Source organism: Indicator indicator, chromosome Z (genome assembly GCF_027791375.1).
Source record: "Indicator indicator isolate 239-I01 chromosome Z, UM_Iind_1.1, whole genome shotgun sequence".
Lineage (NCBI taxonomy): Eukaryota > Metazoa > Chordata > Aves > Piciformes > Indicatoridae > Indicator > Indicator indicator.
In genome coordinates this window covers 47,759,682-47,774,300 of record NC_072053.1, presented here as the reverse complement: position 1 = coordinate 47,774,300, position 14,619 = coordinate 47,759,682, and the positions used below count along the sequence as shown (strand labels likewise).

The window sequence follows — 14,619 nt, the reverse complement described above, 5'->3', positions numbered from 1 at the left end:
TCATCCTGGAAAATTAAGTCCCAGAGCATTCCCATGTTCTTCTACTAGAGGTATATAGCAAGCAAAAGAAAATTGCTAATGCTTTCCTTTTACTCCCTTTAAGCATACTGTCTGCTGGCATTTTTGTTGGGTCAGCAAATAGTTACCTGTATTCCAGATGCTTGTGGAAATTCTTTAAAATGAGATGGTATATCCAGATACAGAAATAGGCAGGCTTTACACATGAAGGTGGTATCTATAGGAACTTAGTACTTAAGCTTGCACCTCGATCCCTATAAGGTCACCTTATGATGACACCAGTAACTAAACCAAATGAACTGTTGCAAAAGGAAGCATCTCCTTCTGTACATGATTTTTATTATTTACATAATACAATATAGCATAGATGCTGGGTAGCATGATTATGTGCAATACATAAATATCAACTATCTGTACATGTGTTTATCTAATAACTCAGAACAAAGTTAGAAGCAAAAACCTGATGCTTTTAATAGTGAAATCAAAACTAAGACTGAACACCGCCATGAAAAACAGAAGTTCAGAATTAGCGCCTTGTGTACGTACATAACTATTTACAGATGAGAACAGGCACAACACAACACTAGTCTAAACTGTACTTGTTTATATAAAAAAACCACAAGTTTCATACATCACAAAAACCCCTTCCATTATAACACAGAAGTGATATTACCAGACAAGCATCAGTGAAGTATACTGCCTTTTCTAGAGTTGTTATTGTACAATGCTGTAGATAATGCAGCCCATGCAATACACCCAAGAACACTACAGTCCTACACCCAAGTACAGTTAAAAATGATAAAGCAGCCCTCCAAGAATGTTTCCAGCTACCACTTAAGTCTACAGCAGCCATGTTGGGTATGGTTTCTCATGCAGAATGGTGCAACTCTTATATTTAAAACTAGAAAAAAAATGAATTCCTAGTATTTTTTTGAACTCAGAACACACAGAATGTAAGCACATAAATTATAAACTGCTCTAGTATTTCAGCAACTTGATCAGACACATGTTGCTTGTTAAGAGTTGCTGCGGTATGTCTAAAAATATATTTTTTTTTTGGTGGTAAACAAATCTTACAGTATTGTGCTACAGAACATTTTTAGCTATGCAAGGAAAAGCACATGACTCTGTTGCAGGCCAGTTAAGTTCCTAGGAGGACATTTCCTTTGGGAACCTATTCTCACGATTTTAAAAGTTAATGTAAGCTTTCCCAAAACAGATTTCTTCTCACATGTATCTGATTTTTTCAATTTCTCAGTACAATTGCTAAGTTAGTCTCTTAAACATGGCACCGTCATCTTACTGGGATGATGGACTCCTCTACATAGCTTACATTGTGGTGAAAAACAATGGAGCGTGGAAACAAATATTAGAATGAGATTTTAAATTATAGAAGTAGACCGCCAACCTTTGTGATGTATCATTCTCCAAAACAGGCACATAACACTAGCCGAAAATTATATATCTCAAACATCTCAAAAGGCAGATCTGCTGCAAACATGCAGATAGCATACATCTGTTTGGCACACATGAAATAGAGTCTGTCCTTTGTACATGTGTATTCCTGTGCACATTTCCAATCATCCAATTATATTCTGGGGAGGGCATACTATTTTCAAGGGCTGTATCTATCCAATTTTGCCGGTAACAAACACCCAAACATTCTGAAATTTCATTAGAACAGACAGGACTAAAAGTAAAACTTGAGGAGCAAAGGAAAATGGCCATGCACCTGCTCTTTTGTGTTTTCCTATGATATATTCAAGACAAAAGTCAGTCAGTCTTTTCATGAGCAGATTAATTTATATTCTCTGGATTTTTTCAGCCACCACAACTGGATTCTCTTTTCTGATTTTTGCTGCAGCTTCTGCTTTGTAATCATATGGACAATTATGCTTGTCAGAATAACGGTGAAGTCCACAAAATAAGTTTCCACATCGACAGTCAAATCCTGTACATATGAAAAAAACACAACATTACTGGGAAGCTTTGCATTTAATTAAGTCATAAATCTAAGGGTTTGCACATGGAAATGGGCTATGTTCATCCCATTTGACATACGGAGTAAGAAAAATGGACAGCTGTACTAAGTTGTTTGGCTTCTGAATAAGCAAGTAAGTTTGAACTTGATGAAATATCTGTATCATTAATCTACTGAGAGAAAACTAATCATTCAGATCTCTTCAAAATGGACAAATTATTCTCATACCTGTAAGGCCAACCTTCTTTCTGCACATGAAACATCTGTTCTTCTTTGGTTTGGGCAGTTCAGGAGCTCTCTCTTCACTCTGCGAAGTACCAGGCTGAGAAACTGATGGACTTGGTTGAGTAACAACTGTTAATGCAAGCAAAGAAAATAAAGGTTAAAGTTCCCTTTTCTTGACTTTACTTGATATTCAGTAGTATACACGTATTTAGGGTCTTATTAGAGAGAATCCTTAACGTTTGTTGCCTGAAGGCCTACGTAACTACCTATGACATGTAAATTAGGAATAAAGATTTTTAGGTACTTTAGACGGATTTTCCTCACAGTTCCATCAGATAGAAAATTAAGTATTTCTTAACCTACAGCAATATGTACAGGTGTTAAGGGCTTGGAACACTCTGAAGTTTCATGTACACATTCAATATGTATAAAAAAACATATGATCAAGTAACATTTAAATTTAAAACAATATTGTCACTGCTGAACAGATGATATACCTGTAGAGAATATATAGGAACATATTAAAAAAACAAATGAAATTTAGTACTATGTCACTATTGTAATAACACTGGTGTTATTCTGCTGCTGTACTTGAAGTGAGATGCCTAAATGGTTCACCCAGTCAGCAGCCACCAAGTCACCAACTCTGTGACAGATCCAGAGAGCACAGCTACAAAAACACAGTTCAGGACAGCCTTCATATTTTTGACAGTTTTAGTAATTTAAAGAACAAAGTAAGGATTCACATTACTGTACTTTTTTTTTTACTGTATTCTGCCTTACTGTTCAAGTAGGTATAGTCAAAATGAGACATTTTTCAACTGCATGAACATTTTTAGACAATCCTGAGACACTTAAGTTCTGAAGGAAAATAATTTCACTTCTGTGAGCTTCTGTAAATCTGTTCCTTTTGTTTTAAATTTTTTTTCAATTGACCAAACATTTTTTAAAAAAAATCTCCTTATATCTAAACTGGAACAATGAAAATTTGAGAGGTGTACACAACTTTAACACCTGCTCAGTGTAAAGTTTTTCTAAACACTCCTAGCTGCATGATAACATCTATTCTAAAATAGAACAAACTCTGTAACACGTTCCAGAATAAATGGTGTATACAAGCTTTAAGGCACACAAATAGGATTTGTTAGCTGAGATTCTTCCAGGTCAGGAAGTGTTGTATCCCGTAAGAAGTGGAGTTCATTTTTTTCAGAAAAGGAGAAACGGATGACTGTTTTTCTATCTTAACTTTTCGTAATTTAAAAAAAATTGTATTACCATCCTCACAGGTATTCTAAAAGATACAGCTATTACCACTAATACCTAGAAAGCCTGATAAGTCATTGTAAAATGACATCTCCCACTTAGGATTTCATAATCTAAGCAAGATTTAAAAGTGACTAGCCTTCATGAAGTAACAAGAACTTTTCAGTACTCATCACCAAAAGGATTTCATATAGTAAAACAGTTCCTTATACATTACAGCAACAGTCCTAATGAACTGCTATGGCCATTTACCACCTTTTTTTTTTTCTGACACTTTTCATAGGTTTTTTTAGAAAAAGGTTTCGGAAGTGCTATTTTGCCAGGTCTGAGGGAGAACTATTACAGCACTAGCATTACAATCACTACTGCTATTTCTGCTTTTTGTTGCTTTGCTGGCTGCTGCTTCTAGTGTGCTTTTATTAAGTTGTCGTTTTGGTCTGGTTTTCTCTTTTTTTTAATTAAAAAATTTGTCTTAATTATGATTTTCTAGGTGAACAGATATGATCCTCTAAACTTATCTTTAGATCCCAAGGAAAGCAATGTTCGGTATCACTTAAGCAATTTGAGAACCTGTGATTGAAAAATTAGGTTAAAAAAGACCAGTGAAACCAAACAGGTTAAGTCTGTTGGGTTCTATACACAGCCATTAGCTGTGGCCTTGTATAAACTGAACAAACATCTCCCAAAAAGCCATGTAAAACTCATTTTAGATTTGTTATATTGCTTACAAGTGAAATGCTAATTGTAAGCCATGGCAGATAAAAAGAGGAATCAGAAATGCTCATACACTTTGCAGTGCAGCATACAGCTAACCAGTGGTGCACTTCATCTGCATCTGATCCAACTTACAAATATGAGCTCTGGGAGCATGCACAATGTTTCAACCAGATGCAAAAGAAAATGGAGCAGGATCAAATCAATGGTGATCTAAAACTCACAACATAACTAAGAGAACATGAAATCAAAAAAGAATCAACCTTTATCACTGCCTAACATGATGTCCTGGTTTGGGGCCAGACAGATCGTCTATTGCTCCGAAAGGGCCAAAAGAATGACATTCACAAGAGTGATAGGAAATTTATATGGAAAAGCAATTGGTGAAACTACAAAAACTGCAAGCACAGTGGCAGAGTCCCTTACATAACACCGAAAGGCCTCCCAACTCTTCCCTTCTCCCCACCTGAGGGTATATACCCAAACCCTCCAGGGCTCTTTCTACCACCCACTCCCGCCCCCAGCTAGGCTAGTCTCAGGCTGGCCAGGTCTTAGACTACTCCCTGCCTAAACCTCCCCTGGCACAGCTTGAGATTGTGTCCTCTTGTTCTGGTGCTGGTTACCTGGGAGAAGAGACCAAACCCCTCCTGGCTACAACCTCCCTTCAGATAGTTGTAGACAGCAATAAGGTCTCCCCTGAGCCTCCTCTTCTCCAGGCTAAACTTGCAGAAGTTTTCCTTATATAAGCCAATATGGCTGCTGCAACAGAGCAAGCCTGCTGTAGGTGTTTTCCCACAGAAATTTCACAATGGAAATGAATAAATCCAATGCTTCAGTGGAACAAAACAATGATGAAAACAAAGCAATATTACTTTTTAACCCTCCCCCTATCACAAGCAACCAGAAAATGCTGCCAAGGTAATACCAAGTTTTTAGAAGCTTCTCTGATTAAACATAATTAAACAGAGTTTAAGATCACTAGAGGCAATGGATTTAACAAAAATCAAGAAGGGTAGATTTAGACTAGGCATTGGGAAGAAATTCTTTATAGTAAGGGTGGCAAGACACTAGAAAAGCTTCCCCAGGGAGGTCATAGATGCCCCCTCCCTGGAGGTGTTCAAGGCCAGGCTGGATGAGGCCTTGAGCAACCTGGTCGAGTGGAATGTGTCCCTGCCCACAGTGGGGCTGGGGCTGTTGGAACTATATGATCTTTGAAGTACATTCCAACCCAAACCATTCTATGAACCCATGAATCAATGGCTTAAACTCTGTGACTTTTCAAGTACTAGTAAGTGGCAAGTATACTAGTGGAATAAAGTCTTGAAAGCTAAAAAATTAAAAATTTTACTTAAACGTTCTGACTTGAGGAAGTTAACCTCCAATTGCCACCATGGAAGAACCAAAAAAAATTAAAACAAGACAGAAAATAGGTAAAGTTGAATGTTACCAGAAAGACACAAGACTGCATTTCTGCAGTACCAGAGGAAAAAGCTATACTAGAGATTGTATTAATATGCAATATAAGGATTGCACAATGGACTTGTATATAAAATTTTATGTCTGAAAAGATGGACAGTATTTTAATGCTTTATGAGGGTTCATTAGTGCAAATACTTCAGGAACTAAAATTACTATGTCAGTCCAGGTGTTCATGATGAAAGGATGCAGAATAAACATGCATCATATTTAATTTGATGCCAATGAAAGAATAAAAATATTCTGCAGTATGCAATTCATCTCCCATACACTCAACTCTAACAGGTATATTGACTATCTTTACTGCTACATCAAACAATGTAGTTTCCGTATCACACAAATACGGTTTAATTTGGTCACCATAAAGACCTAATGTCTACAGCATACCACTGTTAATACAAGAGAATAATAGCATCCTATCACCTACAAGCACATGACCAACAGCTGGGTCCCCAGTTGTATTTTCCAAGGTGAACAGCTTCAGGACTTAGAGGCTACTGGATACATTTCAGCAGTTTCAGCCAGGGGCATCTACTGAAGCTACAGTGTACACAGGAAACATGAAGACAATCCGATCATCATGTAGTTACCATCTTGAGTCTACTCTGTTTCGTAAGTTAACTGTTTACTTGGCATTTTACTTACAGTTTTACCTGCATTACACTACACATCACAGATAAAGCACATTGTTTCTATCTACAATATAAGCAAGAGTAACCCATAAGAGTGACTCAATCTAAATGCAGTACAGCTTTAAAATAACTCTAGTCATATTGGCTTGGTAGAAAGCAAAGAGACAAGAAAGCCAACCACCACTGCCTGTTGTCTTCTAAAGCTGATTCATTCAGGAACAGAAAGGTTAAATAAAACATGGATAAATTATACCATAGGTTAACATTGAAGTATTTTTTCAATATTTAATTTACACAGGAACAACATCGATTTCTGCTTCACATTCTTTACAAGCAGTGCTACTCAGCAGCTGTGATTTCACAAAAAGAAAACTAATCACACTGCTGCCTAAAACACAACTACTACTGGATTAAAAAAATCCACCCTACCAAAACAACAAGAACAAAATACAGCAACAATAAAACAAACAAAAAGCCCAATACATACAAATCCAAGCCTCTGATATACACACCAATAATAATGACATCAAGAAACACTCACAGACCTGACTGGAGGCTTATCATTCAGCAAGGTAATGACCTACAGCTGATAGCGTCAAACTGTGCTTACAACTACACTTGTTTTCATTAGCAACTTCATGACTGCGACACCAACATAGAGCATTACACCTCATAGAAAGTATTAGCTTTGTTGTTAAGAGGCAATGTGAATTATTTACCATTATTTCAATTTATCCTTGAGCGGAGAAACCAATGTATATTAGAAGCTGCTGGAAAAGAAGAAAAATGCAACTAGTCCAGACGCAACAGGGATTTTTAAGGTCTAGGCCAGCTTCTCTTGCCTGCAAGATAGATCAATGTACCACTGAATATAGACACTGTCTATATTCATATTTACGTGCCAAACAAATTCTAAGAACAGCATACAAGGACCCTATCCTGTGCTGTCATAGCTCCTCTCAGACTGTATGTACTTAAGAGAACTCAGGTGTTACAGCAGCTGAGGCTGGCTGACAACTTTGAAAGCATGTACTCAGCAGCAGCTTTGTCCCACACATTTTTTCCAGACATATTTAAGTTATCTGGTAGTTTTTCAAGTGATCACTACACAGCCTTGTGACAGCTTTTATGTTTCAACCCACAAGATTATTTACAACAATACATAGGTATCTTGAGTTGCTTTTGGATTTTTCCCCCATTTGGATCAATTGCATGCTGTGTGACACTACCTATCATACAACTGACCCAAAGCACCTGAAAAGCAGGGCATATGTTAACAATTAAAGGCTGTCCTTTACACCTGGCAAAATTACAAATTCTTACTGGCAGTTCTAGCAAGAGTAGTCACCTATTAGTTCACCACTCTACCATTTATGTATTCCTCTTTTCTGCTTGCTGCATTTCAGATAGGAATTCCTAACAAGGGAATATGGGTTTACAAACATGGCAAAGTAATTTTTGTCAGTTACATATAAGAAGCCTCTTCAGATGACATTAATTACAGAAAGGTAGTACTTGCAAAGTCCTCTCAGTGTACATATGAAAAATCCAATATATTCATGGCACAGAATATTGACTCGCATGACTTACTGCAAATGCTAATAATTAATTTCCTATCAGGTGTTTGAATAGTCTTTGCTGGCAAAGACGTATCTAGATTTTAAAAAAATCACTTTTATACACTGCTTAGCAGCATCTGCTGCAATTTGCACCTCACTAACTTGAAAAGTGAAAATATGGATTTTATCTTTGGCTTCAGTGAACCTACTTCCTACTAAATATCAGCTTTTAGTATTTTAAGACTGCTTCATAACTGTGACATTAATTTTTTAAAAAGTGTGGATATATGTAAGGACTGAACAAATATGCTACGATTTGAACTGATATGAATTCACTCACTCTCTGGTTGTACCTAAGAAAACTGCTCCTCTCTGCTTCCGTCCAAGAAAGAATACACTTCAAAATTTAACCATTACAGCTACAACTTTCCAGTACAAGAATAAAACTTTTAAATGGATGATTCACATCCAGCAATTAAGGCCACAAGTATCCCACACCCAAAGAACAATGCCTTGGTTGTATCTCCTGGTTATTCAATTAGTTCAAGAACACTAAAGAGCTTTTGTGTCTTCAAACCACACGTTCCTTTCCCCCACAGCCTCACTCCTCTGTAGAATGGAATTTATTAATACCATTCTCCAAATGTGACAAGTCATTTTGACTGCTGAGTCAGAAGGAAATTTATTGCTAGGTAATATATAGAAAACAAATATATTTGGCTTCAATACCAAACACCTTGCCCAAACGGAAGTTTAGATTGCCTTGCTTTTAAAAACGAAAGTTTGGGAGTCAAAACTACCTCAAAGGTGTCAATGTTTTTACTAACATTGAAAACGCATCTTAAGCCCTTCTTGACACTAATCCTTTCAGTTGATTGAGAAGACTACTCAAAGCATCCTTAATGATCATCACAACAGTTCCTCAAGACCATCAACACAACAAGAGATGTCTACTTAGAAAGTAAACATTCAGCTTCCCTTAAGTCAACAGTCGTACCCAGTGTTACTCTGCAAACATACCTGGCTCAGTCTCTGTTTTCGGTGTTACTTTTTCCTCTCTTGAAATGCTCATCTCTGTCATTTGCTGTGTTACAGGCAAAGAGGCAACAGGCACGCTTCTGTTTAAGAGTACAGCAAAATATGTAATTTACATTAGTTTAGCATAATAAAAGCTCAAGCTGTCCCGACCCATTACTAATAGACCAGTTCGGTTACTACCAAAACATACTCTTAATGCTCCTACTATCCTCTGCTTTTACTTTTACTTCCCCTAGAAGAAAATAAGTAACCTTCTAGCAAGTAGTTCTTCAGATAAATCAAAATCACCCTTTTTAAAGACAGCAGTCTAACACCAAGTATTTTAATCACTTCTCATTTACATAGATTCATAAAGCAAAGTTAAGCAGACTTTCCCTTTATGTGCTACAGAAACTCACTTCAATAGGGCAGGACTGCTGCAGACCTGACCTCAAAGCAGTAACATCTTACCTTGATTTTTCAGATGTGCTGCCAGCAGCACCTTCACAGTTGTTTAAGCTAGTGTCTGCTCTCTGTACAGATGCAGAGTCTGAGGTAGGACTGTTTGAACCATTGTTTGTTCCTAGGTAACAAGAATTGGACAAATTAGTTATGAACAAATTGTAAAATATGTTAAACAAATACATACACATACATGTTAACCATGTTATAAACTATATGCACTGTATGTCTTGCATACAATCTTCACTGCTGCTGCATATTACTTGTTAAAGTCAATCTATACCATTAATCAAAATACAGAGATTGTATCAGACTACACCAACAGAGGAGGCTAAGTGGGAAAGCAAGTTACAGCCAAATGCCAAGCAGGCCATCACATTACAAAGAAATATATTTTATCTTTACTGTGATTTAAAACAGTATTCTCTTTGGTATTCTCTCATTTTAGTATAGAGCTTTCAGAAGTTCTCTTGAAAAACCTCCTGGGATTCCCTACAAGTAATCTATGCTTTGTTTTTTAGAAGAAAGTAAAAGAGACCCTTACCCATTGGGCTGATTCTACCACTATTCTGCTGTCGCTGAAGATGTTCTTTGTAACAAACAGAACACATCCCATTTGTCCTAGGATTTCCATAAAATCCACATCCTGTACTACACAGCATGGGCCCTGGGGTCTGGTTTGTCTCCTGAGTCATCTCGATGCTGCAAATAAAATCAAGAACTGCATTAGAAGCTGGCATGTCACCAAAATCAATTAAAGTGTTATAGAATTAAAGTATGCCTGCTCACCCTGCCCCCTAAAAGTAGTATCAGCATTCTTAAATAGGACTATATGGATGTTAATATACCATTCAGTACTGCAATTCTGTTGCTAAGCAACATCATTACGAATATGAACAAGAAAAAAGTTTCATCATACCAATATTGAGAAATAAAGTACTTGTTAAGCATTGTGCTGCACATGCAGGTTACGACCAAATTTAATTTGACAGCCAGAACATCCCTTTATTACCAGGCCCTGAGCATGAACAGGGATATAAAGAACAAGCAAGACCAAGTTAACATCTATTAAACAGTTCTGGCAGATAATATAGCTTATTTTCCTCCAAAATTCTAGCAGACCCTCCCCATTTTTTCAGTAATGTTGATTTTGCATAATTTTGATGCTAATTCCACTATTAGCAGTTCCTACTCTCACAATACAATAAAAATCCCTGAAGAATTGGCAGCAACCATCTGAGGTCTACATTCCCATCTTTAGAAGGAGTTTCCAAAACACTGCTTAAATTGTGTATGAAACCAAATACCAAGTACTAACTGCAACAACATGTTTACAACAGGCCCTTCAGAGAATCTAAAGAGCATTTCTGAATTTAGTTTAGAATGTCTTCTAACAGAACAATTTTAACCGTTGAATATGCTGTATTATGCATCCTACAGACTAAAAAAAAACCCAACAACAAATCAATCCTTGTCTTAATAAAGTTCTAGCAAGACTTCTGCACCTCCTAAAGGCAGACAATGTCAACTCTCCACTAAGAACTACAGAAATTAACAATAAAAATACATTACCCTCACTACTGGTTAACCCGTGCAAAGCAAGGTTGGTAGAAAAACTGAACAGCAACCAAACCCTTGATTCCCAATCACCATAAACCTGGAACAGAGTATCAAGCAACATGCTACAAATTGAGGAGACAAGAATATTGCACTTACTAGAAGCACTGAGTAACCAAGCAAAATTTATCTGCTTGTCTGCCAGGATCTTATTTTCCAACTATAAATAATTACATTATGCCTTTATAAAACATCCTACATATGAAAAAAATCCTTTGAGGACTATAAAACAGTTTCACTTTTATTCTGATGTAGTTTTACAGCCATACACACACCAAGTAAAGGGAGCCATAAGAAACCATGACCCACCCAGAGAGATCTAAGAGAAAAATTTGTCTGTAGTGTAGTTCATTTCTGTGTAATACAAATAAAGCTTGTACTTTTGCCTTTTCATTAAGCTGGTGAGTTTAAAGTGCTATCAAACACACCACCACCACGCACCTCAGCTGCCTCGCTCCCCTTCCAAACTGACATGCTGCAAACACCTTTCACAGCTTCCTAAATCTAGCTATCGATAATAATGGCAGCAGTAACCTACAGCCACATAAACCAAATACTGCAGCCTCTTTGTCAGCGCATTCTTGCAATACCTGAAACCCACGCTCCTAATGGAAAAGCCAAGCCGTTCTTATCCACCGCTCAGGAAGTTGTGCTTTTCCAGCCTCTGGAAGGTGTCTCAGGTGACACCTTTGTTTCTGCTAAAAGCACCTATCACTTGTGAGAAACCAGCTGCTGCGCAATCACCCTGTCTGACCCTGCTGCTGCAGCTCTACGGCTGAGCGCACCATCGGGCACCTAAAGCCTCCCGCAGCGGCTTGCCCCCGTTTTCCCGGAGGCACAGCCCCACGGCCTGCCCGTCGCGTCACGTGGGTAAGGGCCTGCGTTTCCGCCTGTCAGACAGCGGCGACATGACGGGCCCCCGGGGCTGGGGAGCTCCGCCGCCCCGCTGAAATCAGCCCCTATTTATATCTCCCGCAAAACCCCGGATCCTGCGTGACCCACCGAGCCCCGCCGCCCGAGCAGGCGGTGAAATCCGATTATCCTTTTCTTCCAGGAGGAACCGGGGAATGCAGAAGCTGAAATTCCGTCCAGAAAATGCAGCATCACCAGTCCGTCATCTCCAACTGCCATTTTCACCGTCAGCGCGCAGCCCGGACGGAGGGGTGTGATCAGATCCTGGCAGGAGGCCACTGTTTCACAAACGCACTCCACAACTTGGAGGTGGGCAATTAAACTCGACTACCCCTCTTTGGGGAGGAGGAAAAAAAAAAAAAAAATAAAAATGATAAAGATCTCGTCGACCGGAGCAGGTCTTCACCGGAGGATGCTCCTGCTTAGCTCTGCGACCTCACGATACGAAACGGAGTCCTTTTATTCAGCGAGTTAACTCCAACAGCAATTCAGTCCGCTCACCCTGACCGTTACTTGCACCGAAACTTGGGAGTGGCCTCGCACCTAAGCCAGGCCTTCCTGGGAGCGGCGAGCACCGTCCGGCTCCCTTCTACAGGCCCCACCGCTACCACCGGGCGATCCCACATTCCAGCGTAACAATTGAAATAAAGACCACAGACCGCACCGCCATCAACTATATAGCCTGGGCACTGCGTCAGCGATAGGCTTTACTGACCGAAATACCTCTTGAACTCAACACCCTCCTCTCGGAGAGGGTCCACACTTAAACAAGAGAAACACAGAAACAAAAAGGGGCGGGGGAAGTCCACCGAGGCTGTTCGGAGCGCTAGCCCCCATACGGCCGTGTTCTGTGGAAGTTGGGCGGAGAACGATATCGAGAAAACGAACTCGTAACAGCCGCTTTCCAAGGAGGGTGAAGCCCAGCTGGAGCAGACAGACAAAAGCGGAGCCGCTGCCAAACGCCCGCAGCGTGGTACGCCTTAACTGCACCCCCCGCCTTCTCCCCGCGGACACCGGAACACAAAAGACTCGGAGGCTGACGGGATGAGAAACAACGAAGGCGGGGCAGGCTGTCGGGGCCCCGGCCGGGCCACTCCTCGCAAACCCCTGAGTCACGCTCGGCCCTGCCACGGGCACGCGCTGCTGACGGCAGCCAAGGAAACGCTGTCTCGCAGCCGGCGCAGTCCGGGTCGTCCTCGATCCGCGGCTTTCCCTGGCGCTAAGGGCTGGGCAGGAGAAGGCCACCGGGAGAGGTGGAGGGCGGCAGGGCAGGCCGAAGGGAGGCCTGCGCACACTCCACCATCATAAGGGCCGTAGGAAGCCGAGTCAAGCCTCAGCTAGCCTCAGCCTGCTGCCTTCCACCTTACCTGTTCCTGGCGGGGGTCAGAAGCCCCGCGACGGGTGTCGGAGAAGGCGCCGCGGGCGGCTCCGGGGGGCTGCTGGGCGAACGGAGGGTGAGGGTGCGCGAGGCGCGGTGCTGGCCACACCGCCGCCGCTGCCTCGCTCCTTTGTTCCCGCAGCAGCGGCGGCCGTGTTGGCGGCGGCGGCGCGAGGAGAGACACGCCGTACACGGTGGGCGGGCAGCGGAAAGGCGCAGAAGGGAAGAAGGCGGGGAGGGGGAAGAAGACGAGGGGGAGGAGGGAACCGTGCCCGCCCTCCGGCTCCGGCTCCGCCTCCTCCCAGCTGCCGCGCGTTTCCGGCGCATGCGCGCTGCTGGTCAGGGGAGGAGAATTGTTCCGGGAGGCTGGGAAGAGGCGAGCACGGGGCGGGGCGCCAGCGCTGACAGCGCTGCCCGTTTGCCGCCGCTGCCGGCGGGGCGGGGCTGGTTGCCGCTTTTGATGGCGTCACAAGACTAGGCTGAGCCCGGGGAGAGGCGTCGTGGGCAGCGCGGCCATCCCGCCCAGCGCCGGGGTGTGGCCGTATCCACGTTGGGTTGCCGCGTGGCAGGTGGGTTTCCCATGGGCGGAGCCGATTGATGGGAGCCGTGGTAGTTCCTCAGCGTCGGTACATTCCGACGTTTAGGACAGGGCGATTAGGTCCGTCTCTGAACGTGCCTTTAATTAGTGCCTTAGCTGGATACCTTGATTCTTGTCTACTTAAAATTTCTTGTGTGTAAAGCAGTGCTGAATATTTGGCAAATATAGGACAGCGTTTTAGGGGCTGTCAGACCCCATGAGTGAACTGTGGTGACAAAGCAGCGTAGAAGGCAGAGATAAATGCCTGTTGGTGATGGCTTCTTTCTGCTAGATGATGGCACACAGAAGTTGGTCCTGCTTGTTGTGAGCTGTGCTGATTTAAAATTCTTGATTCTTACTGGTTGTAAAACATATTCTGATAAGGATGAAATAACTGGCAACATGCAAAGGTGTCAGCTTGAAACGTGTTTCGGGTCATTGTGTTAAATTGCCACCCATATCCAACAGAACCCTTCCTCCTTGTGCCTTGGCATGCTTGAAGGTTTGCTGTGTTTCTGATATGCCCAAGTATCTTCTAATTGAATGCTGATGTCTTGAGGGCTTGCTGCTATCAATTGGCTGTCACCATGTGGAAGCACAGGGAGGACTGGAAGATCGTATTTGTAAATTTATGGATAACTGAACCTCAAGGTCAAATACTTTGATACTTGTACATGCCCAAACTTTATTTTGAAGATATTAATGGTATAATAAATAGATTTCATGTGTTGATGAAGCTGTTGTATTCAGAGGATCACAACATCACAGAACAGCAGGTTGAAAAGGAC

The 14,619-nt window shown here is 41.3% G+C and overlaps 1 protein-coding gene across 2 annotated transcripts; it reads right to left on the bottom strand.

The window, feature by feature from the left end:
* Nucleotides 1–345: 345 nt before the first annotated feature.
* On the bottom strand, nucleotides 346–13,284 carry ZFAND5 (zinc finger AN1-type containing 5). 2 transcript variants are annotated; one of them, XM_054398274.1, is made up of 6 exons: nucleotides 13,244–13,284; nucleotides 9,892–10,049; nucleotides 9,357–9,468; nucleotides 8,889–8,986; nucleotides 2,228–2,353; nucleotides 346–1,969 (listed from the first exon to the last, which is right to left on the bottom strand). In XM_054398274.1, exons 2-6 carry the CDS (start codon nucleotides 10,040–10,042, stop codon nucleotides 1,821–1,823), a joined length of 636 nt encoding a protein of 211 aa, XP_054254249.1. In that variant the 5' UTR covers nucleotides 10,043–10,049; nucleotides 13,244–13,284; the 3' UTR covers nucleotides 346–1,820. The 2 variants fall into 2 exon arrangements, with proteins under 2 accessions (XP_054254249.1, XP_054254248.1); XM_054398273.1 differs by lacking the exon at nucleotides 13,244–13,284 and adding an exon at nucleotides 11,967–12,203.
* Between the last annotated feature and the right edge of the window lie 1,335 nt (nucleotides 13,285–14,619).